We start from the raw sequence: 25,918 nt of genomic DNA, 5'->3' as shown, positions 1-25,918 counted from the left end.
TTTTTTAATTAAAATTTCTTTTGCAAATAAAGTTATGTCATTTTAAACCATTTGTAGAAATCACTTTTTTTAAATGAAAATGAATCTAAATACTTTTGTAAATAAAATTGTAAAAATTCATTATTTTCTAGTAAAAGCAAGTAAAAATAATTTTTGTACCCAAATTAAAATTTCGTAATAAGTTCTTTTGATACAACAAGTGTAAATAGTTTTTTTTTTTTTTTTTGAAAATCAAATACAAATGAAATTGAGAAAATAGATTGATTCTTTTTGTAAGTAAATAAATTGAAATCACTAATTCAAAATCATTTTTAATAAAATCCTTTGAAATTTCTTTAAATTTTTTTTTAAATATCTTTTATTTATTTAATTCAATAAATCGTTTTGCATAATTCTCTCATTATTTATTTTGTGTATCTTTGTAATTAGATTTCATCATTGTTTTTGTATATATTGATTTCCATCATGACTTGTACATTGATTATTTTTCTTGGTATCCATAATTAATTAATTAATTGTCACGATTCCCTTAATTTGTTTAGTAGAGGTCGTATGTATACGGGTTTAGAGGGGTGTTACGACTCACCACTGTACCTTTCCAATAAATAATCTGACCCCAGACTTGGACTTAGTTTTTCACAGACCTGTTTTTCCTTCCGGAGTCGTACTTAGGGCTTTCTTTCTTATTTTGATTTTCCCTTAAAAAAATAATAAAACAAAAATAAGTGGCAACTCCGATTCTTTTTCTAAAAATCAAATTTTCACCAAATAAAATAAAAAACGAGTTTCGCCATCGAATGGGAACGCATCGAGCAAAATGTGGGGTCCACATGTATTTTTCATTTTTGGGTTCTAAACTACTATGTTTCATTCTTGTCAATTTGAGAGTTTGCTAGATGTTTGTTTATATGACTAAATCATTTTTTCGATTGTTTTTCAAATCTTTCTTGGTTGGATTTTGCTTATTTCTTAATTTTCTCTTTTCTTTTAGATGCCCATTGACTTGTAGCATGATGTTGAGCTTATTTTGGTTTAGAATCTTTGGTTTTTCTTCTTTTAGGTTATCGTTGGGATTTTGGGTTTCCCTTTATTTTGATGATTTTTAGAGGTGTTTTTGACTTATTTTGAAATTGCAAATTAAGAGCCATATGTGTTTGTTGCTTGGCCAATTTATTTTTCCTAGAAATGCTCTTTAGAGCCCTTATGGCCTTCTTTGCCTTTCTCTTTAAAATCGATTATAGAATCTTTTATTCAAGTTCTCTTTTCACTGAATTTCAAGCTCATTTTGATGTCAAATCTCATGTCCAAAGCTTAGGTTTCAAGCCATAGACCTTACTCTTACCATGAGAGGTTGTTTTAAGGATAAAAGCTGGGGCTAACGGGAGTACCCATTAAGGTGGAGAATCCTTATCTTGCAAAAACTCCGGTAAGGAATTTAAGAAGGGAATTCAACCCTCCTTTGATAAATTAAATTTCAAAATGAAAGTTTGAAATTAAAGCTTGTTATCTTGCAAAAATTTGTCTTGAAACCAGATTTTTAACATCCTCTTGTAAAATATTTTTTTGCAACTTGGCAATCAATTTTTAAAAGAATTTTTTTTTTTATCAAACCACTTTGAAACTTTGAAACACATAAAATTATTTATCAAACTTCTGTTTTTGATAGTTGAATAGTTTATTTGAGCACCCAACCGAATCCCTGTATGATATCTAACTATATATACTTGATTATTATATTCTTGTTTCAATATTTTTCCATAACCTATGTTAGGTGCATCTAATTCTACAATGAGTAATGCATTAAGATGAAGGATGTTAATGCATGATAAATGTTTGACTCTTTGTTTAATTTCTTTGACTAACTAAGTATGAGACTCAATCCATGTAATTGTATTTTTCCTAAGTCTTCTATATAAAGGTTCACAAATGATTCTTAAATATTTGAAATAATTATAAACATAATTTAAACAATTTGAAAATCTTTATAATTGTTTCTCAAATTCTATTGATCCTTAAATCAGTTTTGTCATTCCTTGATAATTGTCATGACCTAAAAATCTAATTTTTGTTTGAAATAGTTTCATTTTTGGTGCAGAAGATGTAATTCCATCTGCTATGAAAAGATTATTAGAGATTATTTTTTTAAAGCAAAAATGTCTCTTTTAAAAGACAATTTATTTATTTATTTAATTCTAAAAGCAAAAATAATCTTTTAAGGAGACAATTTAAAAAAAATTCTGAAAATTTTAAATGATTTCTTAAAGGAAAAAAAAGGTTTTCTCAAAAAAAAAAAAAACTTCATGTTTTCTTATTTTTTTTAATAATATTTAACTAATAATATATTTTAATAATAAAATAATTATAAATATATTTATTGCAAAATTTATGGATATTATGTACTAAATTTAATATATAAAAATAATTATGATCATTGTTGATATATTATTTATAATTATAATATTTATAAAAGTATAAATTATGTTTATCATCTTACGATTAAAAAATATTATTATTTTTATTAAATTAGGTATTGCTTAAAAAATTATTTTGATATTTATCATAAATTTTATCTTTTAATTAATTAAATTAATTATTATTAAAAACATAAATTAATTTCATTTTACACTTTTTTTTTCTCTTTCTACCATAAATAATAATTGTAAGAATTTCTAGAAATTGTCCCAGACGATTTTTCTTTATAATTTTGTTTGAAGAGACAAATTTTTGTTTTAGTGGATGATTTTTGCTTAGATTTGGTTTACGTGACAACTCTTTTTCCCTAATGGGCAAAAACTATTTATTTTATTTATTTTTATTTTTATTTTTTTTAAAGTAAGGAACAATTATAAAAATTACTTTAATGTTTGCCAAGACAGGAGAGGGAGGACAGTGTCAGCTGGAGAGTGAGACACCTAGAAGCAGAACCAAACGACTGGGTTCTGTGATCAAAATAAACCCTAAAAACCCTGAAATCGGATTCAAATCGCAGAAAGAATGAAAAATATACCAGTGATTCTGCTGGGTTGTGGAGGGGTTGGGCGTCACCTCCTCCAACACATTGTCTCTTGCAGATCCCTCCACGCCAAACTGGTACTTGCCTCCGTTTTCTCCATTTCTCTTCTCCCTATCAAATTTTCCCCTGAAATTAACACAGCGGAACATGAAATCAGGTTTATTTTGGGGGCATTTGGATGTTCCCTGGAAATACAATTATTCATTGTTTTTCCCTTTCCCCACCATTCCTCCCCCCCCCCCCCCCCCCCCCCCCCCCCCCCCCCCTGGTTGGTGATAAACTGGAGGAAAAGGAACCTTGGATGGATTTTTCTTTTTTTCTTGAAAACAATCGACCCGAGATGAAATTCTTTAAATTTACATTCATTTGGTTTCCTCTGCAGCAAAATGGAGTTATAGAGAATGATGCATTACGGTTGGAGGTCAAAACATCCCTTATTATTTCACTGTATAGTAAAACGGAGTTGAGGAGGGAATCATAAATGATCATGGAATTGTGTTTTCAGAAATTGTTTCTAAACTCTTCAAGTGATTTGAAATGTGTCTATTCATGTATATGCATGTATGCATGTATGTGATGGATCGAATACAGACTTTATTACGCTTTGGAAATAATTTGTGCATAAGATGGTCTGAACATGTGGGCTCACCTTTTTATGGATGGGTTAGCTTTGAAATCTGCTCTCAACATTTGTGTGTTTATAGTTGAGGGTGGCCAGACTCTCAAATGACCTGTCCATAATACATATGAACCATGTACATGCATGTGTGTGTCCGTTCCTGTCCAATTGGATGGCTTAGATATCATTTTTTGGATTTGCACTTTAGTCTCAATGACTGAGAATAGTATCCATGAATGGCAGGGAGTGCGGTTGCGAGTTGTGGGAGTTAGTGACAGTAAATCCTTGCTTCTTGCATCAGATGTGTTCACAAGGGAGTTAGACGATACCTTTTTGAATGAAGTCTCCCGGGTGAAGTTAGGAGGTTCTTCATTGAAGACGCTTAGTAGTTTCGGTAATTCCATTATTTCTTGCTGCAGTGAAAGGAGTGGATTATCACAGTATATATCTTTCATTTATGCATTGTTCTATTGTAAGAAATTGCTATTTATCTTGCTATCATCTTCAAGTTTGATTTGGTAACTTAGTATACTGCAAATTAAAACAGCATTGTAGGAATTGGCCAATAGAAGTACTGAACAAGCTTATGCTTCTTTGTTGTTGATTTTTTTTTTCTTCTTTTTTTCTTTTTTCTGGATATTTACAGTAAATGAATGCCAAGTATTTGCAAATTCGGAAGCAACAAGAACAGTTATAGATACTGCAACTCGCCTGAGTAAATCAACAGGTTTGTGGCTGTCTAAGCTCCAATATTGCTTGTGCATCACCATGGTATCAAACTTTTTTTGACATTGCCTTATGCTGTATCATAGACATTGGGCCTTCTAATTCTAGTAATTCAAAATTTGGTAGTTACTTCCTTAATGTGGAACCTTATATTGACTATATGTGACTCCTAGCTATGTGTCAGCATCAGATAATTTTAGTATGATTTTGTTTTGTTATTTCTGCCCACAGGGTTGGTTGTTGTTGATTGCTCTGCCAGTTCTGAGACTATGGGAGTGCTAAATCAAGCGGTTGATTTAGGTTGTTGCATTGTCCTGGCAAATAAGAAGCCTCTTACTGCTGCAATGGTAACTAAATCTATTAGCCAATTAGGTGCCCTCACAATCAATATTTAGTCTTTGGGTGAAAGATTTTTGTTTTTTTGAATCCAATGCAAGTAATAAGATCTATGTATTTCTATTCTTTTGTTATCTGTTTCATATCCATGCTTACCATGAGAAGTTGTTGAGAGATTAAATAAAGCATTTGATAGAAATTAAATATAAATGTTTTGTCATGTGAAAGCATCTTTATCCTTGTTTGTCATCCTTCCTTTTTCGTTGTTCATGCTCGATAAATATCCCTACATGTTAACCCTGTAGCATATAAATGTCTAAAACCAACATATTTATTCTTTGGCCTGCAGGATGATTATGACAAACTGGTTGCTCACCCACGTCGCATTCGGTATGAGTCAACTGTAAGTGTGTTTGTTTCTTGATGTAGCTGGGATTGGCTTTAAGTGAAGTATAGGGATTATGCCCTTTTCCAGTTAGGGACTTGTCAATGGGCTAAGCACTACTGGGTGCTTGCAGATCAAGAAGTGGACAAATTGTAAATATCTTTGCAGTTTTGGAGTCTGATTGATCATGTAATTAGTTTTGTGCTTCCTGGCTATTGTGGGGTTAATAGGTTCCTCAGAATGCTTTCAATTTCTTCTTGAAGATGCAACAATCTCTAATGATTCTGTTACATATATTAGTACTTTTGTTAGTTTTATAATTTATTTATTTTGCACAACCTCATCTTAGTAGTTAGTTATAAGCCTTTTTATCTCAAAAATAGTGATTATATAACCTTAAATATATTGTGATAAAAAAGAAATCTATGAAAAACATAATCTCTCAGTGTTCAAATTTATGTTGTTGTGCCTCATTCATGATTTTATGCCTTGTGAAGTGTGGCACCATATTCTTATTTTTTCTCAGTACATATATCTGTAGTGAAATGACTCTTGTACTCTTGTGGCTGACCTTATTTTTTATTATCTTGGTAGGTTGGTGCTGGCCTCCCTGTCATAGCATCTTTGAATCGCATACTTTCATCTGGAGATCCCATACGTTGCATTGTTGCTTGTTTAAGCGGTATTTTAAGGCATTGATTCTATAGAGCATATCTTTGTAAGGTGTGTGCAATATCAGTTCTAATATTTGCTTCACACTCACTCATTTTTGAAATAGGCACTTTGGGATATGTGATGAGTGAGGTCGAAGGTGGAAAGCCATTCAGTCAAGTTGTTAAGGATGCCAAAAGCTTGGGCTATACTGAACCAGGTATTTTGATTATAGCTTTGCAATAAATCAAATTTGATTAGAAATTTATTAAGTGAAAAGATTATGCATGATTGTAAAAATTCTAGCTCTACAAAAGTTGCTTCGTTGCTGTGAAATAATATGGGAGATCGAAGAAGACAAATGACAAAAGAAAGAAATAAATGATAATCCCTGGCAATGAAACCAAGGTTCCTAATAGTCATAACTTTGGTTTCCTAAGCGATCGCACTTTTTTTTTCTTTATTAGAAATGAAGATGAATTTTATTGATATAAGAAAGGGAGAAGGATGGGGGGTCCTTCTCACGAACATACAATACTTGATCAAAGTAGAGTGTACTTCACTATAAAAGAGCACAATACAAAATAATAGAAAACTAAGAACAACTCCTCACAATGGTGGTATCCACCCCCTAAGAATTACAAACTGAGAGCTAACTTGGTTGAATAACATTAAATGGAACTCCCTAAAAAGCGATAGAGCAAGAGGTCTAAAGGGAAGAATAGAAATGAAGTAGGTCCTACATCTCTTCCATTCTAAATCTTTCCTAAAAAATCCTAGCATTTTTCTCTTGTCGCGCAATTCAAGGAGTAGTGAGACAAGCGATTTGCCAAAGAGTCTTGCATCTCAATGAGTTCCCTAATCCTCTAAAAGAGATAACCATCATGTCTTTGATACTCTTGGGCGACGCTTAATCCATATGGGCTAAATTGAATAGCTTATGCCAAAGCCTTAGGGCTACTGGACAAGGTAGAAAAAGATGATCAACTACTTCTCCACTTCCTTTGCATAAAATGCACCAATGTGGACTAAGGGATTTGTAGGGTCTTCTCACCTGTAGCAAATCATTGGTATTTACCTTCTTGTAGACCACTAACCAAGCAATGACCTTGACCTTTGAAGAGGCTTTTGATTTCCAAATGAAATTGGTTGGAAAGGAAGGAATTGAAATTGGGGACTTGGATAAGACCAAAAAGAAAGATTTTACTGAGAATAAGCTAGAGGAAGACTAGAAGACCATGTCCTTGAGTCTGCATTAGTGGGAGACAAACACATCAAGGAGAGTGATGACATGAGTCTTTTAAGAGAATCAATTTCAATATTAGTGAGATTATGACGAAAGTTAAAATTCCAAGAAGGCAAATAGGAATTACCAAGAATGGTCGAGATGGTGAGGCTTTTCACTGAGATAACTCTATAGAGATCTCTAGAAAATGGGAACACAAAGGTTGACTTCCCCACCATAAATCTTCATAGAATCGGATTCTCTCCCCATTCCCCACCACATAGCGAATGTGCGGGGCAAAATCTTAAAAGGATTGTGCAATAGCCTTCTAAGGACATCTATGTTACCATCCAACCATAATGTTGGCATCTCATCCATTAGGATGTGTCCCATAGATACTCGCAATAACTTGATGCCAAAGACCACAACTTTCCTTAGGAAACCTCCAAAGTCACTTCCCTAAGAGTGCACTATTTCTCAAGGAAGTCTTCCCTAACCTTAGACCTCTCATCTCCTTTGGCTTGCACACCACTTCCCAACTAATAAGATGATCTTTCTTGCCATCCCCATCCCTAGACCAAAGAAAGTCCCTTTGCAATTTCTCAATCTTTAAGGCTATTGATATTGGGATCTTAAAAAGAGAGAAAATAATTACGAATATGAGTCAAACATAACTTTGAAAATTTTGAACCTCTCCTGTCCCCCGAGCTTGCAAATCACTTTGAAAATTTTGAACCTCTTGCACGCTCCCACTGGCGCGTGAATCCCCCCCTCCCTCATCCCTGACCTCCTGCCTCTCCTCTTTGAACTAGTCTGAACTTGCTACTACCTCCGAAAACCATGGAGGATTTTCCCACCAGAGACTCACTGTCCAACAAAAATTCCCAGTTGCCACCTGCAACGTTCCCGGTCTAACCTTCCCTAGGGCTCTCACCAAAATACGAGGCCACTGCAACTCAGAGAAGAAGGCGGTTTCCTCATCCACAGCTATGAATCCCCCGCACCTCTCTCCTATACTCTTGAACACTTCTCTACTCCAAAGGTGAAGTGGTAGTCCGACTACTTTCACCCACACTTCCTTTGGGTGGCTCCCATTTCTGCAACACCCCACTTCAGGTCCCCATTTCTGCAAGAAAAATTTTCTCATCTGAAGACATCTACTACCCCTTAAGAGCACCCAGTCCGCTTCCACTTTATCTTCAAATGCGAACATCACTAGGGCTCCACCCAAACTGGAGATTTTTACTTGAGAGACCACCTTTCATACGCCCACTCCTTCAATAAGGACAAAGACGGAACGACCTCAACACTATCACCAAAGCATCCTACCAGGCAACGACTAAGCTGCTCTTCCCTACTGATCAGGTCTTGCTCCCCAACATGCACCCACAAAGCTTCCCCTAATTCCCCTGTCTCCATTCTCACGGCTTCTGGATAAACTCCTTTCCCTTTCTCTTTTCCTTTGACTCTATAATCATCCTTTACAGAGTTGGAGGTACTCAGATCAACTTTTCTCATGGCTTGATTAGTAATTCCAAGGGCTCTTAGCTTCTGAGCCAGCATAAACCACCCTCCTACTAAGCCCTTACCTTCTGGGAATACTAGACAAAACCTCTTTGCCTCCAAGTCCCTTACCGAGCATAGCAGATACCTACCGGCATCATTTGAACGACACTCCAACCTATATTTTCTTCCTCCTTCCCAAACTTTAAGGCGCCTCGAGCTTGAATCTCCTCTGCACCATTCTTCCACCCCTTCCAACAGAGAACTGAAGCTCTTTTCACCAAATTTTATCCAAGAAGAGAAGCCTTTGCTCCTTTCTAGAATAACCCCTCTCAGTTTGCCTCGAATCTCTTCAATGGAGATTTCGAATGTCTTTGATTCCACCGCAAACCAACTCTTACCCCCCTTCGGAACTCCTCTCCCCTCCGAGAAAGCAGCCATTCCTAGCAATCCTCTATATATATATATGTATATCATATTGTTACATATATGTAAACATAAAATTCATGAATTATGAACAGTTGTGTACTGTAGTTTAACCTTAGCAGCTAATATGTGCATGATTAGTTGATTTTATATTTCTAAAATAAAATTTGTATATTTCATTTTTAAAACATAATATTATTATAAACATTAAGTTTACATTCTGTTGAATAGAAATTATGAAAAACCCAAACTTTCCTAACAGGACTTTCACTCAAGGTATGTCCATTATATGACTCAGTTTAGGGGAATTGGGAAGTAAAAACAGCTGACTGGCTTGCCATGCATCTTTTGAAAACCTTCATTCTTTCCAAACATGAATCTATGCTATTTGGCTCTTTAATATATAAACTAGACTAGTATGGTTCATCTTGTTATTTGGGGAACTTCTATACAGCTTGGTTTCTGAATATTAGTTCATAGTGAGATGTTATACTTCCAAGGTTTAGTGTTTTGGTCACTATAATTATTTTTTCTTTGTTATTATAGATCCGCGTGATGACCTAAGTGGGATGGATGTTGCAAGAAAGGTTTGTAAATCTTGTGATTCTATTTGTTCCTAATTTGGTTAATATTTATTAAAAATTTCAAGACTTCTTGGTGGTTTATGATTAAAATGTAACAGTTTGTCATCTGTTGGATAGACCATAAATGGCCTTCAATAAAATATGACATTAATACTGCACAAGCAGGATTCCTGTTTTTGACTTGATATGTCCCACCTTGAGTATTTTCTTCTTGTAACTTTTACCCGATCAAATGATCATTTTATCTAGTTCTGTTAATATTATTTGTATTTATTCCTCCATTTTCATGGAAGTATGCAATAACTAGTCATGATTACCTAGATTGGGGATATTTTGCATATGAGTTTACCTTGTTGGGTGCTGTTTGGTGGTGCCCATGTTTATGATATTTCTTCAATTGTTTGAATGATTATGAAATTGGTTTATAGCTTGAAGCTCACTCTTGGTGTTGTTAAAAGCTTTAACTCATGATTCTCTGGTCACATCACTGAGTCAAATAGATGAGAAGGTTGTATTATAAATCTCCAAGACTTGCCTATTTAAGGAGATGCTTTCAATGATGAAAACATAGATAATGTAGATACTGGAATACAATAAAATAAAAATTTCAAGAAACATACTTGTAACTCATGCTTTATGGATTTTAAAACAGGCGTTGATCCTATCTAGACTTCTTGGAAGGCGGGTTAACTTAGATAGCCTTAAGGTCAGTGTTGATATCTCCTTTTCTCTATTTTATTTTTTAAATAAATATTAGAATACAATCTTGATTAATGGTCAGTTGTATTCTAATTTTTTAACAAGTAAATGAATATATAAACCATCAAGCTTTTAATTCAAGTTTCATTGAACTTTTCTTCATAATCGTTATTTCTGTTCTGTAGATTGAAAGCTTGTACCCTGAAGAAATGGGACCTAACATGATGTCTTTGGAAGACTTTTTGAGCAGTGGGCTCTTGTTGCTTGATAATGATATCCAAGAAAGAGTTCAAAAGGCTGCGTTAGATGGGAAGGTGCTTCGTTATGTCTGTGTTATTGAGGGCTCAAGGTATTCTAGGTGTTCATTTTTTATTGTCATTGAAATTTTGATAGTCAGTAAAATGTTTTCCTTTTATAATTCAATCATCTGTTTTTCTGAATGAGTGAGCTACTATAAACACAATTTTAAAACTCTTAGGTGTCGCATACACTTCATATTTTCTGTTCTGAAAAACAGAAAATAGTAGTAACTTATATAAAATGACTACACTTTTTCAAATAGTAGAGGCTTATTTTAGAAAGACAACCATTTTTAAAAACTGTTCAAAAAAATAAAAGTATTAAAAAATTTTTACTACCTCAAATTTTAAAAATTTTGATTGCAGTTTAAGAACATAAGGTAAGTCCCTACTTTACACTAGAGTTCCTTTATTTTTTAAAGAAATTACTATTATTATTATTATTATCATTTATTTATTTATTTTTTTAAAAAGAGGGAGTGTATTTAAGTGACACCTTATAGCTAATTTATTTTTATTTTTTATTTTCAACCAAAAGCCTATACTTCATTATGCATTAGGTGGAGTCCTAGGTTTCAATTGATGAGGGAATTGAATAATATATGTAAAAAGAACAAAAAGAAGAAGGTTGATACAGGATTATTTTAAATTCAGCACTATAACTACTTTTATCCTGAGGTCAAAGGAAAATAGAAGTCAGGATAACACCAGTTTGTAGACTTCAGACTAAAATTTTAAGCAAAAAAGACTTTCCATACAATCATGAAAATTAATGAAAAATAATAGATCTAATTTATTTAAACTTCTCAATTGGTAACAAACAAGACATTCTAAAAGAGTTGTACTGAAGAACACCTCAAGTGACTAAAATTGGAATTTGCATAAAAGGGACATTTTCTTAAGACTACCCTCAAAATGTTTTGCTTCTTGTGTTGGAAAAATGGCCCAATCAATTCCCATTTCAGTCCTAGCATGATTTGAACAATTCAAAAAGATGATTGTTATCAGAAATGTTGTTGAAATGAAGATGAGCCTTTGGCATTCAAATTTTCCTTGTTTCTATTGCTTCATTTAGTTATTCACTACATATTCTACATCAGAAATGATGTGATTGAAAATTCTCTTATAGAAGTTTGGTTCCGTAACAAAAGTGGTAGATGTTTGTAATAATTGGATGACAATCTACATTGTGACTCATCAGGTGTATTGGGAGAATTGCAGCAGTGTGTCATCTTACTAGATACTCTGCTGAGTGAAAAGATATGCCCTATATTAACTAAAATAAGAGGTCAATTGTATTAATTTCTAAATGAAAAATTAGAGAAGTCTTATATTAACAAAATTAGTAGAAGTCTGTTCTTGATTGTTTTCTGAGTGGGCATGTTTATGTACATGTGGGCACTCACACAGAGGTAGCTAATCTGCAGTCTCTGTGTATCTATTATGTGCTCAAATAGCTAATCATTCTGTTGGAACTTGACTATCAGTATCTTCTTCACTGTATGGAACAAGTAACAATCAAATCGGTGATGAAGCCTTGGACCATTTAATTCTTTGTAGCAATTCATATTTATGAAGGACTCCTGAGCTAAACTGTTGACAAAGGGGCTTTGCTGAGTTTATTTTAAATTTTTAACTAGGTTTAAGTTTTGCTAAGAGAAATTAATGATTTTTTTTTTCTGTAGCACTTTGGAAAGAATATCTTGAAATAATATTCTTTCATAGCATTTTAGCTTCCTTGGCATTTCTTCCTAGCCCTTTCTCAACCCCTCTCCATCCAACATGGTTGTCTTCTTAGGCGTGCTACTGATGAGCCTAGGTTTAAGGGAGGGTAGTTTAATTGAAGTGTTCCCTAATCATAAGATATGGACTAGAGTTGGTTGCTTTCCATACTGATCTGAATGTGGAAAGAAACACGTTTATTGTTTTTATCACGACCTTTTTTTTATTTTCATTTTTTATTTTTGATGGGAAAAATAAGGATTATATATGAAGTGCATAACAAGGGGTTGCATCTGAAGTACACAGGATATGGAGAGGGTGCTGAAAGGTTGAAAGGAATAAAAGCAATACCAACTAGCACCCTCCCAATATTTACAATCCAACTAGCCAGTGATATTTAATGGGATAAATGACCAACTTGCTGTGGTCAATTAGACCAGTGGAGAAGAGTACAAATGATGGTAGCCTTTTAGAGATTGAACTGAACACTATACTCCTTAAAATGATCTTTTGTTGCCAAATTCTCCGAAATATGCACAAAAGAGTTAGCCTCCTTACATTTCATTGCTTCTGCCTCACAAAACTCCCACACGAACCCAATACCAACTATTTCACCAAAGGAGCACCTAAGGGATGCTGAAAAGATAGAACATTGCACGTGGAAAGACAATTTAATGGATTCCCAAGCATGAGATATTGAATAGAGTTTTGGTTGCTTTCCATATCAGCCTAAATATGCAAAGAAAAACATCTTTTCTTTATAATTACAGTTTTTCTTTTTTGTTTATTATTATATTTTCATTTTTGATAAGGCAAAATAAGGATTATATAAGAAGCACCTAACAAAGGGGTCATCCAAAGTACACGGACATATACAAAGGGTGCTAAAAAGATTGAAAGGAAACAAAACCAACACCCACTAACACCTTCCCAATATTTACAACCCAACTAGTCAATAAAATCTAACAAGGGTTGTAGACCCACATTTTTCATGTGTGTTCTTGCTTGATGGCGAGACTCGTTTTTATTGTGGAAAAGCGATTTTGTTAAAAAAAGTTGGAGTCACCTCTACAAGGATAAATAACTCGTTTGAAGTGGGTAATGAGATGGAAAAAGATACAAATGAGGGAAGCTTTTTTAGAATTCATTTGAATATGATACCCCTTAAAATGATCTTTTACTTGCTAGATTGTCCAAAGTAGGCATAAAAGATCCACCCTTCATATTATCCATTGTTTCATCATGACAAAACTTCAATGCATGCCTAATATCAACTCTTTCATCAAAGGAGCACACAAGAGATGTTGAAAAGATAGAACGAATCATAGTCCCCTTGCTTTCATCACAATGCATGAGTAAATGGTTTGTTGATTCTTTATGCATTCTTATACATACAACATTGATCTTCCAAAATTCATCTTCTTTTAAGTTATCTAAGGTTAAGATCCTTCCCTAAGCTTCCTCTAATGCAAAGTATTCTGCTTTCCAAGGAGCCAAGAGCCCTACTCTTCCTTTGAGGTGAAAGCCATTCCCTTCATTTGATTCCAAATCAGAATAAAAGGATTTAACTGAGAATTTCCCGTTCTTGTTAGCCTCCTAGTATGCCCTTTCACACCCCACTAAGCCGCTCCATCTCTTGAAGCTGCCTAGCTAAACCCAAAAATACTATCCAATTCCCATTTTTGGAAATGTCTTGAAAAGTGATGCTTCCAAAGCCCCCCTCCCAAGCATCAGCTGCCCATGCATCCTTAGAGGTTGCAAAAGAGAAGCGAGCGAAAAGAGTCTTTCAAAGGCTAATCTCCATGCCAAGTATCTTGCTGACACTTGATTCTTCTCCCATTACCAATTGCAAATCTGGTTCTAGTTTTAAATGTGCCCAACCCCTACTTATTGCTTTCCATAATTTCTTTTGCTTTTGCTTGTCCAATTAGACAAGGAAAAGCCTTGCAGTCCCGATGGTTTCACCATTGCAGTGTTTCAAGAGTGTTGGGACATGATTAAGAAGGATTCACTTAGGGTGTTCTTGTAGTTCCACAATAATGGGGCATTAATAAACACCAATGCACCAATGCTACCTTCATTGTTCTAGTGCTAAAAAAGAGTCAAACCAATAAAATGTCAAATTTTAGACCCATAAGCTTAGTCACTAGCTTATACGTGATTATTGCTAAGGTTTTATCAAGGCGTTTTCAAAGAGTTCTCCATGAAACCATCTATATTTCTTAGGGTGCCTTTGTTGAGGGGAGACAAATTTTGGATGTTGTTTTGATAGCCAATTTATTGGTGGATGAGAAGAGACGATCAAGTGAGGAAGGGGTAGTATTCAAAATTAATTTTTAAAAAGCCTATGATCATGTGGAGTGGGGTTTTCTAGAGCATGTACTACGAAGAAAAGGGTATAAGATGGTGGTCTTGGATGAAAGGATGCTTATCTTTGGCAAGTTTTTTTGTCCTAGTGAATGGAAATGCTAAAGGCATCTAGAGGTTTAAGAAAAGGGGATCCTCTTTCCTTGTTCTTGTTCACTATTGTAGTTGATGGTTTATGTAGGATGTTGGTGAGAGTGGAGAAGAGAGGTTTAGTTGAGGGTTTCATTGTGGGTAAGAGTAGGATTTGAGTGTCGCATTTGCAATCTGGAGATGATACCATCTTTTTCTATAGAGCTTCTATGGTAGATCTACAAGACCTCAAACTAGTCTTGTTGGTTTTTGGACACATCTCAAGACTTCAAATCAACTCAAAAAAAGGTACTCTTTCTTGCATCAACTTGAGTCAAGAACAAACCTCTAGTTGGCTTTGATGTTAGATTGTAAAATCTTAGATTGGCCTTTAATTTATCTGGTCTTCCTTTAGGGGAAATATGAAAGTAAACGTGTTTTGGGATCAAGTGATTGACAAAATTTCAAGGAGACTAGATAGGTGGAAGAAAACATTATTGTCTTTAGGTGGAAGAATAACTCTAATCCAGTGTTGTTAGTCCCACATTCCTACTTATTTCTTATCCCTTTTCAAGATTCTAGCATCAATGACATCAAAGATTTAGAAATTTTGAAGAGATTTCCTATGGTCAAGGGTTAGGGAGGGTAAAAGAGATCTTCTTATTAGTTGGGACCTTATGTCTAAGCCTAAAAAGGTTGGAAGTTCAGGGTTAGGGAGGGTTTCTTTAAGGATTCAAGCTCTCCTAGGAAAGTGGCTATGGAGATTTTCTAAGGATTTCACCCTTGGCATTAGGTCATTTTGAGCATTTACATCCTAATGGATGAGATGCTAACATCCTAGTTAGATGGTCACATTGGTGCCCTTAGAAAGCCTTGCATAGGTTTTTCAAGATTTTTCTATACACGAGTCTCTTTGTGGTGGGTGAAGGAGTGAGAATTTGTTTTTGAGAAGATTTGTGGTAGGGGGATCAACCTTTATGTTCTCAATTTCCAAGACTTTTTAGAGTAGTCACTGAGAAATACCTTTCCATCTTAGGTATCTTTGGTAGTTCTCCCTTTTCTTGTTGGAACCTTAATTTTTGTCATAACCTTACTAATTTAGAGATTGAGGACCTTGAAAAACTTATTATCTCAATTGTGTGCATTTGTTTTCAATTGTTTTAGATGTGAAAGCTTGGTCTTTATCCTCTTTAGGTTTATTCTTAGTAAAATCCTTCTTTTTGGCCTTGTCAAATCTATCAGACTTATGTTTCTTTTCTCTAATAAAATTTTAGGGAAGTATAAAGTTCCATCTAAAGTCAAGGCCTTTGCTTGGCTAGTGACGTATAAAAAGGTAAATACTAATGATGTGCTATAGTTGAGAAGACCTTACAAAGACCTTAGTTTTAATTTGTGCATTCTATGTTAGAGGAGTGGAGAAATGATTGATTATTATTCTTATTATTTTTTTACATTACCCAATGATTATGAGGCTATGGCACCATCTATTCGGATAGACTAGGTTGAATTAGGTTCCACCTAAGAGCATATGCGACATGATGACCATCTCATATAGGGGTTTCATGAATTCCCTAAGAGGTAAGATCTAGTGGCACATTGCTTGTCTTACACTGATGTGGATTGTGTGGCAGAGAGAAATGCTAGAGTCTTTGAGGAAGTGAAGGGCAGTAGAGACATTTTGGGATCTAATCCATTTCTATTCCTCTTTCTGGGCTTCTTGTACACTTGCTTTCAAAAGATATTCCTCTCAAGGCGTTGGTTAGATGCAAAAGTAGTTCCTAAAAAATAATGAAATGTTCACAAAAGTGTTAAGACTCCCAAAAGGCATATGTCTCTATAGTCGAAGCGTATCTAAGATGTGCTTCTACTGCGCCTTTAATGCATTAGTGCTTGAGGTATAAGGCTAAAATGTGTTTTTGTAGCTATGGTTAGACACAAAAAGAAAAATAAAAGGTTGTCCTTTGACCAAAAGAGCTTGTGGAAAGTGCAATCCAAGGAGAAAACACAAATAACCTTAACTCTAAACTCATTGTTGGTGGATTGTTAGCGGTGGCCCACTCTAGTGTAGGTAGCTTCGACATCTTCCCATTGCTCTGAAGAGATCTCCAAGTATGGTCCTTGGTATATCTTTCTTCTCCTTTTTTGTTCTCTGTTCTTTTCTTCTCTCTAGTTCTAATTCCTTCTCCCCTTTTTTTTTTTGATAAGTAAGCAAAGGTATTGTATTAATAAAAGGCGTTAAAGAAGCAGCCCAAGATGTACAGATAAAAGAAACCTACTCCCTTACAGCTGTACCCAAAAACAGACCAAACAAAGATGTACAAAAAAGCCCTCCTTCAACAGGAACCCACCCAATCAATGAAATCTATTAACATCGTAGGACTATCTTTTATAAATAGTTTGGTCTCTAACCAAAGTGAAAAAACAAAAAAGGCTTTCAGCCTTTGCAGGGACAACATCCCATCATCAAAAGCAATGCTGTTTCTAACCTTCCAAACTGACCAAAACAAGCACAGGGTTTCCACATTGTTATGCGCTTTTTGCCTACCCAAGCACCATCCATCCCACAAGGGTCTCCTTAACTGAGGAAGGAAACACCTAGCACACACCAAGCAAGGTAAAAAATAGATTCCACACCTCCCTCATCTTTTCGCAATGGAGAAGAAGATGGTCAATAGACTCCTCATAATCTTGGCATAAAAAACATTTATTTGCTAAAGCCCAACCCTTCTTCTGAATTTGGTCTAAAGTTAGATCTTTTCCCCAAGAAGCTTCCCAAGCAAAGAAGCTTATTTTTTGCTGCACCCAAGGGTTCCAAATTATCTTCACTGGAAAGCACACTGAAGAATTCAGCTCTAATACTTTGTAAAGGGACTTAACTGAGAAGTTACCATGGTTGGACATTGACAACCTCACCCTATCCTCCTCATCCAACATCACTCTTTCCATGCACAAACGCCCTAACAGGTCTTGCAACTCATCCAGCTCCCAATCATTGAAACGCTTAGTAAACTGAGGATTCCAACTCCCCCCTAAATCCCCACTTGCTGAAATAACCCATAAATCACTCACCCAAGCCTCTTTGGCTGCAGCCAATGCATGTAAGGAAGGGAAAGAGTCGCATAATGGTGAGTTTCTGCATCACTTACCCTTCCAAAAGCTCACCCTTTGGCCATTTCCCACCATAAAAGAAAATCTAGAGCTAACATGATGGCCAAGATTCCTTATTGCTTTCCACAACCCTACTCCATGCCCCTCCCTAACCTCACGGGTAAGCCACCCACCTCGATCCTCCCGATACTTCCCCCTTATAACTTGGTTCCAAAAAGCCTCTCTTTCGTTTGTAAAACGCCACAATCATTTGCTAAGGAGAGACTTGTTGAGCAGAGTAAGGCTCTTAACTCCCAGCCCCTTTTATTTTTATCTAAGCAAACAGATGACCGCTTTACTAAATGAGGTATTTGCTCTAGAACCCCACCTCCCCACAAAAAGTCCTTTTGAATCCTCTCCAATCTCATTCTAACCACTCTTGGTAAATGGAGGATGGACATAAAGTAAATAGGGAGGTTGGACAAAGAGTTCCGAATCAAGGTAATTCTCCCCCCCTTAGAGATATATTGTTGTTTCCACATAGCCAACCTTTTATGGCCCTCAATACCATCCCAAGCTGCCACGAAGTTAAAAGAAGCCTCCAAAGGCATTCCTAAGTAGGTAGACGAAAATCTACCCACCTTGCAACCCATCTCGCCTGCCAAATCATCCACATTCTCTACCCTACCCATCGGGATCAACTCACTTTTATCCAGATTAACCTTCAAGCCAGAGATTGCCTCAAACCACATTAACACCCAACACAGAAACGTCATTTGCTCCTCCCACGTCTCACAAAAAATCAGTGTGTCATCAACAAATAGCAAGTGAGAGACCTCCACCCATTCCCTCCCTCTTCTCCTCACTTGGCAAGTTGATAAAAAACCACCACAAAATACTCTCTTCAAAAGACAGCTGAGGGCCTCCATTGCTATTATAAAAAGGTAAGGCGAGAGCGGGTCTCCTTACCTTAGACCCCTAGAGCTTTGAAAAAAAACCCGAAGGTGTTCCATTAACCAACATAGAAAGACTTCTTGTGGATAAACACCACTTTGTCCATTTTAACCACTTCTCCCCAAACCCCAATTTCTCCATAACCGTAAGCAAGAACGACCACTCCACATGATCATAGGCTTTCTCAATGTCCAGCTTACATAGAATCACCCCTCCATTGCTTTTCAATATTGAGTGTATTACTTCATTCGCAAGCATTGCATCCAAAATTTGCCTACCCTCCACAAAAACGTTTTGGGCCTTGGAAATCACCTTACCTTAACTAACACCCCCTTCATCCTATTGGCGAACCACTTGTACACCCCTCCTACAAAGCTTATTGGTCTAAATACCCTCAAATCCTTTGCCCCCACTTTTTTTGGAATCAACAGTAGAAAGGTGGCATTCAAACTCTACACAAAACGACTTGAATCATGGAAGTCCTTGAACAAATTCATCACCTTTCTTTTCACAAACTCCCACGAAAATTGCCAGAAGGTCATGGAGAACCCATTCAGGCCTAAAGCCTTATCCCCACTAAAGCTCAAAAGAGCCCCAAACACCCCTTCTTTTGAAAATGGCTTCTCCAGCTTTGCCACCTTTGTATCCTCTAGTTTCTCAAAAGACAACCCATTAATACTAGGACACCATTCACCTGAGGTAGAGAACAAAACTTGAAAGGCTCTGCAAACTTCCTCCTTAATTGCACTATCCTTTGTGATCCAAGACCCATTAATTTTGATTCTGGATATCTGATTTCTCCTCCTATGAGCATTGACCATTCTATGAAAGAAACTCGTGTTTCTATCCCCCTCCTTTAACCAAATTTCTCTTGATTTTTGCCTCTAAGACATTTCTTCCAAAAGGACCCACTTTTTATACAATTCTCTAGCAATGTTTCCTAGCCTCCTCCTCTTTCAAAGACAAAGGATGGGAGACCTCCACCTTATCCCAGAAATCCATCCGGTTCAAAGCTAGCTCTTTTTGAAGTTCCACCTTACCAAAAACTTCCTTGTTCCAACATCTTAGGATAGGTTTCAAAGCTTTCAATTTCTCAAAAAGGATGAAGCTAGCAGACCCTCTAAAGTTCAATCCCTCCCACCACGATCTTAGCACAGTCTTAAAACCCTCCTCCTTTAGCCACATGTTTTCAAACCTGAAAGGCAAGGGGCCTTTCCTCAGCCCTCCCCCTTCAAGAAGAATCGGGAAGTGGTCTGAAACCGGCCTAGCAATAACAGATTGAATAACTCCCGGAAAGTGAAGTTCCCAATTTTCAGAAATAAGGAAATGATCAATTCACGATTTGTACCGATTATTAAGACCACCGCTCCAAGTAAACAGATCTCCCTGTAGTGTAAAGACAAACGACCTCCTCTACCACGTTCCGATGAGAATCTAATCATATGGAAATTGCCTACCAAACACCAAGGGTCACTCCACAAACCTCTAACGACCCCCAACTCACTCCAAAAACCTTCCATCTCCACCTTTAGCATGGGACCATAAACACCAGTAAAACTCCAGCAAAAGCCATCCTCACAGTTCTTAAAATGACAAGACAGAAAAACTCCCCTCCTCCAACTCCAAAAGCTGCAAAACCCTATTGTCCCAAAACACCACAACCCCTCTCGTTGCCCTTTTCGAGTTCACAGTTCTAATTCCTTCTCATCTCCTGAATTGGTTTTATATTTTGCCCTTTTCATTTCTTTTTTTAACCTTAAATAATGTTTTATTTCATGCTAGTTAGTTTTTTCCTTATCTCTCTCTTTCTAAAAAGCATCTTGATCTCTTCGAGGCTGACCCTTTTTTTTTTCTCTTTCCCTTTTTCTATGTAGAAAATTAGCAAACAAGATAAAATTAATTTCTTTTTCTATAATTGACTTTGTAACAAATAGTAAAAAATTTTAGATAATTGATTTTTTCAAATAGTAAAAAAAATTAGATAGTTGATTTTATTTTGCTTTATAAATTTTGTTACTTATTAATTTTTTTAAACAGAAAAAACAAGTTAGATGATTGATTTAATATTTAAATTATTTAGAATATGAATTTGTAGAATTTGAACTTCATTATATAATTGAAATTTTATTTTTTTATGTTCTAGAAAAAGGTTATGTAATTAATGTAATATTTATAGCAAAAATTTATATAATTCAATCATTTTTTAAAATTTTTATATATTTTAAATTATAATTTAATATATATTAATTATAAAAATGATGATCTTAAAAAGCTTACGCCCTAATATGCCTTACGCCTTGTCTCAAGGGCATGAAAATGTCTTGCCTTACAATGTCGCCTTTAAAAACTTTGGTGCTAAAAAAGGTTATGTAATTGATTTAATATTTATAGTAAAAATTTATATAATTCAATTATCTTTTAAATTTGTTTATACATTTTAAATTATATTTTAATATTTATTAATTATAACAATGATAGTCTCAAAAGGCTTATGCCTTAATGCTTTGAGGCTTACGTCTTGCCTCAGGGGCATGAAAACGCCTCGCCTTACACTTTCGCCCTTAAAACCATTGGTTTTGCTTGATTAGTCATTGGTGTGTAGAACAAAAGGGGTTGATTAGCAACAAGAGGAGTTTGGTGTTGGCCAATGGAGAGGCTTTTGTATTTCTTTTTAGTTCATACCGGTTGGTTAGGTCTCCTTGTATTGTGGGAGAGTTTAGCCTTTTTTTGATAAGTTTTTGTAACTATGGGGAGGACTCCTCATCCTTCTCATGTACTTTTATTCTCTTTAATACAATACTGTTTATTGATCAGAAAAAGAAAAAAAAAAAAAGGGAAACTTTCTCTCTCAACCATGTCAATTCTAATGAACTTCCAACAATAATTGTAATTTCTTGCTTCAACAAATAAAAATGTATTGACTTCAACTTTGAATTAGGAAATCAAAGATTAAAGTGGAGTTTGACCTGTCCACCTGGAAACTTTATATCCTGACTGTTTGATCATATTGTTGAACATGAAAATTAATATTATATTTCAAAATGCAAAGAACCAAAACCTCTGACTAGCATCTGATTTAATCTTGAAAGTGGATAATTGGTATTATATTTTGGAATGGAATGGAGTCGAACCAAAAGTAGTTTATTATTGTGTTATGATCATGAAAATCCAAGGTGCAATTGCTGCATTTAAATTGGATTTTAATGTGGTTTGAAGCCATGTCGGGCTTGAAAATTAATCTTGACAAAAGTGAGCTTATTCCGGTGGGTTGTGTGAATAATGTGGAGGAGTTGGCTGCAGCTATTGGTTGTAAGGTTGGAAGTCTCCCAACCTCTTATCTGGGCTTGCCTTTAGGTGCGCAGTATAGGTCGCGGGCTGTTTGGGACGGTGTGGAGGAGAGAATGAGGAAAAAATTGGCTAGATGGAAGAGCCAATACATATCCAAAGGAGGCAGGATTACTTTGATCCGGAGTACTCTAGCTAATATGCCCATTTACTTTATGTCCATGCTCTCTATGCCTAGAAAAGTCAGACTGAGGTTAGAGCGGATTCAGAGGGAGTTCTTATGGTGAGGTGGGGCCCTTGAGAGGAAGATCCATCTTGTTAAGTGGGAGCTGGTTTGTCTTGAGAAGGATAATGGGGGGTTGGGGGTCAAGAGTCTTTCTATCCTCAATAAGGCTCTTTTATGTAAATGGAGTTGGAGATTTGCTATGGAAAGAGAGGCTTTTTGGAACCAAGTGATTAGGGGAAAATATGGGGAGGAGCAAGGGGGGAGATGCATGGTGTGGGATTGTGGAAAACTCTTAGGAAAGAATGGGAAGTCGTGAAAAGTAGGCTTGTTTTCGTTGTGGGGAATGGGAAAAGGATAAAATTCTGGAAAGACATTTGGTGTGGGGATGAACCCCTTTGTGTTTCTTTTCCTTCTCTATTTGCATTGGCTGTTTCCAAGGATGCTTGGGTTAAGGATGTTTGGAGGTGCAATGAGGGTGGGGGAAGTTGGAGCCCGTTGATTTCTAGACCGTTTAATGATTGGGAGTTGGAAGAGGTGTGCAGTTTTTTTGTGGCCTTAAATAGGAAGCAAATTCAGCAAGGGGTGGATGATAGGGTGATTTGGAGAGAGACTAATTGTGGGAAGTTTTCGGTTAAGTCTCTCTACAAATCATTAGTATCAGGCCATCCAATCTCCTTCCCATCGTCGGCTATTTGGAAAGTTACGGTGCAGCCTAGAGTGAGTTTTTTTGGGTGGGAAGCAACGTGGGGAAAGGCTCTCACCTTGGATCAGCTTCAAAGGAGAGGTTGGGCTCTAGCGAACAGATGTTACCTTTGTCAAAGACATGAAGAATCAATTGATCACATTCTTCTTCATTGTGAAAAGGTTAGAACTCTTTGGGTGCTGCTCTACTCAATGTTCGGGGTGCAGTGGGTGCTGCCTGCCACGGTTAAGGAGACGCTTTCGGGGTGGAATGGGTCTTTTGTGGGGAAGAAGAGGAAGGGTGTTTGGAAAGCAAGTCCTTTGTGCCTTTTTTGGACGGTTTGGAAGACAAGGAACAAAGTTGCCTTTTGAGGAAGAGGAGTTGTCAATCCAAAGACTCAAGGCTTCTTTTGTTTATTTTCTTTGGTCGGAGACGAAGAGGTCTATAAAAGATGGTCCCTCGACCTTAGTTGATTTTGTCGGGTGGGTGGCTTCCCGTTAAGGGTGTGGATAGGGTGGCTCTTCGTTCCTTGGCAGGCTGCTAGGGAGCGTGGGGTGTTTTTCTTTCTTTTTCTTTTCTCCTTCTTGTACTTTTAGCCACTGCTTCGGTGGTTTTTAATACAATCTCTTCATTTATCTAAAAAAAAATAATAGATTATCAACCAAGCAAACACTCTCTACTCCCCCTCCCCCAGCCATACTTATTTGTGTTGCGTCTAATGTTAATAATTTTGTTAGCTTTTAGTAAAAAAATTAATAATTTTGGCTCAACTTTCTGTTAATTCATTTCATATTGCTGATAACTCACTTTTTGGGTAGGACTGAAGTTGGCTTACGAGAGCTTCCTAAAGATTCTCCTTTGGGAAGACTAAGAGGAAGTAATAATATTGTAAGTCATTGTTTTATTATTTATATTTATTTATCTTCCTTATCTTTTATTTCTTGTTCATTCAGGGTAAATTCTTATTCAGGGTAAATTCCTTAAAACTGTAAGCAAATGCAACTTACAATCGGATGCTTATGCCTGCCAAGGCACTTTGACCCCAGTATCATTATGCTGCCTGATTTATTAAGATCCATGTGATGTCCTTGCTTATAAGTGTTTATGACAAGACATCTAGGAAAAAATAATTTATCTCTATAGGCAACAAAAATTTTAAAATGGTGTAACTTGAGGACTTCATGCATAAGAAGTTTCTGCTGTTTAGTGGAGGTGAATGCTTGGTGATCTTCTAGTGATTGTTTCACTTGCTATATTAGTTCTCACTGTCTGGTCCTTTTGACCCTGGATAGACTCATAATTTACTTGGGAAGATAGGTTCTAGTATGTTACTGTGTTAACTGGCCTAAGAGAAGTACCTGGTTAAATACCTATTCTACTGGAGAGGGAGGAAATTTCTAAAACTAGGCTATTTTAAATTTTAATCTGATTATGAAAGAAAACTTCTTGCAATTTCATCAATATTCCTGAATGGCAAGGTTGGCTGATATTAAAACTTTTGATTGACAAGTTTGCTATGGATTATGTACAAGATGGTGGATTTTCAGAGAAATGATTAACAGATTATTATTATTTCATTTGATATCAGATACTGGCTATGCCTTTCTTCCATGAAGAAAAATCTAGCCTGTTTTCTAACCAATAAATGAGCTGATGTAATGTTAGAGACTTCCTATGAGGGATTTTCTTTCTGTATCTCAGGGTAAGTATATATTTTGGGGTTAACTGGGGATGATGATTTTGTGTGCGCATGTGATCATGCTAATTATTAATGGGGTGGAATTGCATGTTCCTCACGAGCTTTAGGTCAGCACAAGGATCTTTTCTTGTGTCTCACTTTTCCAGATATATCCAAAATAATACAAGAGAAGCCCAAGGCGTTGTATAGTGCCTAAAGTTTCTAGAAGTACATGGTATAAGAATATGGTTGAGACATCATACATGTTGAGCTTGTAGGCATATCCAAGCTCATCAAGTAAACTATTTTGCTTGTAATTCTTATCCATTGCTGGAGTCTAATACTAATTAGGAGGTATTATTTGAGTGTTTCAAATTCCTATTGAATGTATTATAGGACCCCTAATGTGTTTCCTTGTTTTCTTTTGTGAATGTGCATCTTTGGCCAATTTTTTTTTCAACTCTATTTCCTTTCCCTGATTCATTTGGCAGCATATTGCTTTTCCAATTCACTAACATAAATTATAATTTGAAAGTACAGTATTACATATTTAAAGATCTTGTATCCATACAAGACAATTTGGAAATTCATTGAAATCATTTGCACTCCTTTTCCACAATTTTACATTTAAGTTGTTTATGGCTATATTCTGTTTACAGTCATCTGTGTTTAACGTTTATTTATTATTAAACTTCAACTGACCTTATTTTATTTTTACTGCAGCTAGCGATATACAGCCGGTGTTATAATGAACAACCTTTGGTTATTGAAGGTGCTGGAGCAGGAAATGATACTACAGCAGCCGGTGTCCTAGCTGATATCCTTGATATTCAGGATCTGTTTGCTTGACATGAAATCTCTGTTGCTTAAAGTGGAAGAAACTGAAAACCAAAGTTTCAGGTAAGCCATTTCCTAATGTGGCCAAGAAAACACATTGTAGAAAATATTTATTGTCATTTTTCTAATGGGAAACTACTAATTGTAATTAGCTTGAGATGGGCATGTGCATGTATGAAGAGAAGTAGTCTAGTGGTTCAAAATTTGTGATAACACATTGAAGCTGATGGTGTTGGTCTATTTGAACATAATCCTTTTTGTATCCAAGAAGGCATAAACATAAATTTTTGAGTTTGAAGTACATGGATTTGGTGATGTCTGACTATCAGTTTGTGGGTCCACTTGAAGAGGTATAAGGGATGAAAACCGATGAAATGGGAGGATCTAATGTAAACCCTTAATTCTGGTATTGGTTGGTCGAAACTTTTTAACATGGGAAATGATTTGTTGATTAAACAACACTAAATTCATGATTTTCTTTGGATTTAGCTTGGAGCTATTATGGCTGGTTTGTGCCACACACTACATGTGACATACCCTTTTAA

General features: G+C 35.8%; 1 protein-coding gene across 2 annotated transcripts; it reads left to right on the top strand.

Annotated features, from left to right (window-relative positions):
• The first annotated feature begins 2,859 nt into the window (after positions 1 to 2,859).
• Positions 2,860 to 25,688, top strand: LOC100244396 (uncharacterized). 2 transcript variants are annotated; one of them, XM_002274644.5, is made up of 12 exons: positions 2,860 to 3,090; positions 3,876 to 4,026; positions 4,279 to 4,359; positions 4,590 to 4,705; positions 5,044 to 5,097; positions 5,674 to 5,761; positions 5,858 to 5,950; positions 9,431 to 9,471; positions 10,121 to 10,174; positions 10,353 to 10,516; positions 23,677 to 23,746; positions 25,260 to 25,688. In XM_002274644.5, the coding sequence occupies exons 1-12, from the start codon at positions 2,995 to 2,997 to the stop codon at positions 25,383 to 25,385; spliced, it is 1,134 nt and encodes a 377-aa protein (XP_002274680.1). In that variant the 5' UTR covers positions 2,860 to 2,994; the 3' UTR covers positions 25,386 to 25,688. The 2 variants fall into 2 exon arrangements, with proteins under 2 accessions (XP_002274680.1, XP_010651610.1); XM_010653308.3 differs by lacking the exon at positions 23,677 to 23,746.
• Positions 25,689 to 25,918: the final 230 nt, after the last annotated feature.

This window comes from Vitis vinifera, chromosome 6 (genome assembly GCF_030704535.1).
Source record: "Vitis vinifera cultivar Pinot Noir 40024 chromosome 6, ASM3070453v1".
NCBI lineage: Eukaryota > Viridiplantae > Streptophyta > Magnoliopsida > Vitales > Vitaceae > Vitis > Vitis vinifera.
The sequence above is the reverse complement of the archived record's forward strand: the minus strand, read 5'-3'. Positions and strand labels throughout refer to the sequence as shown.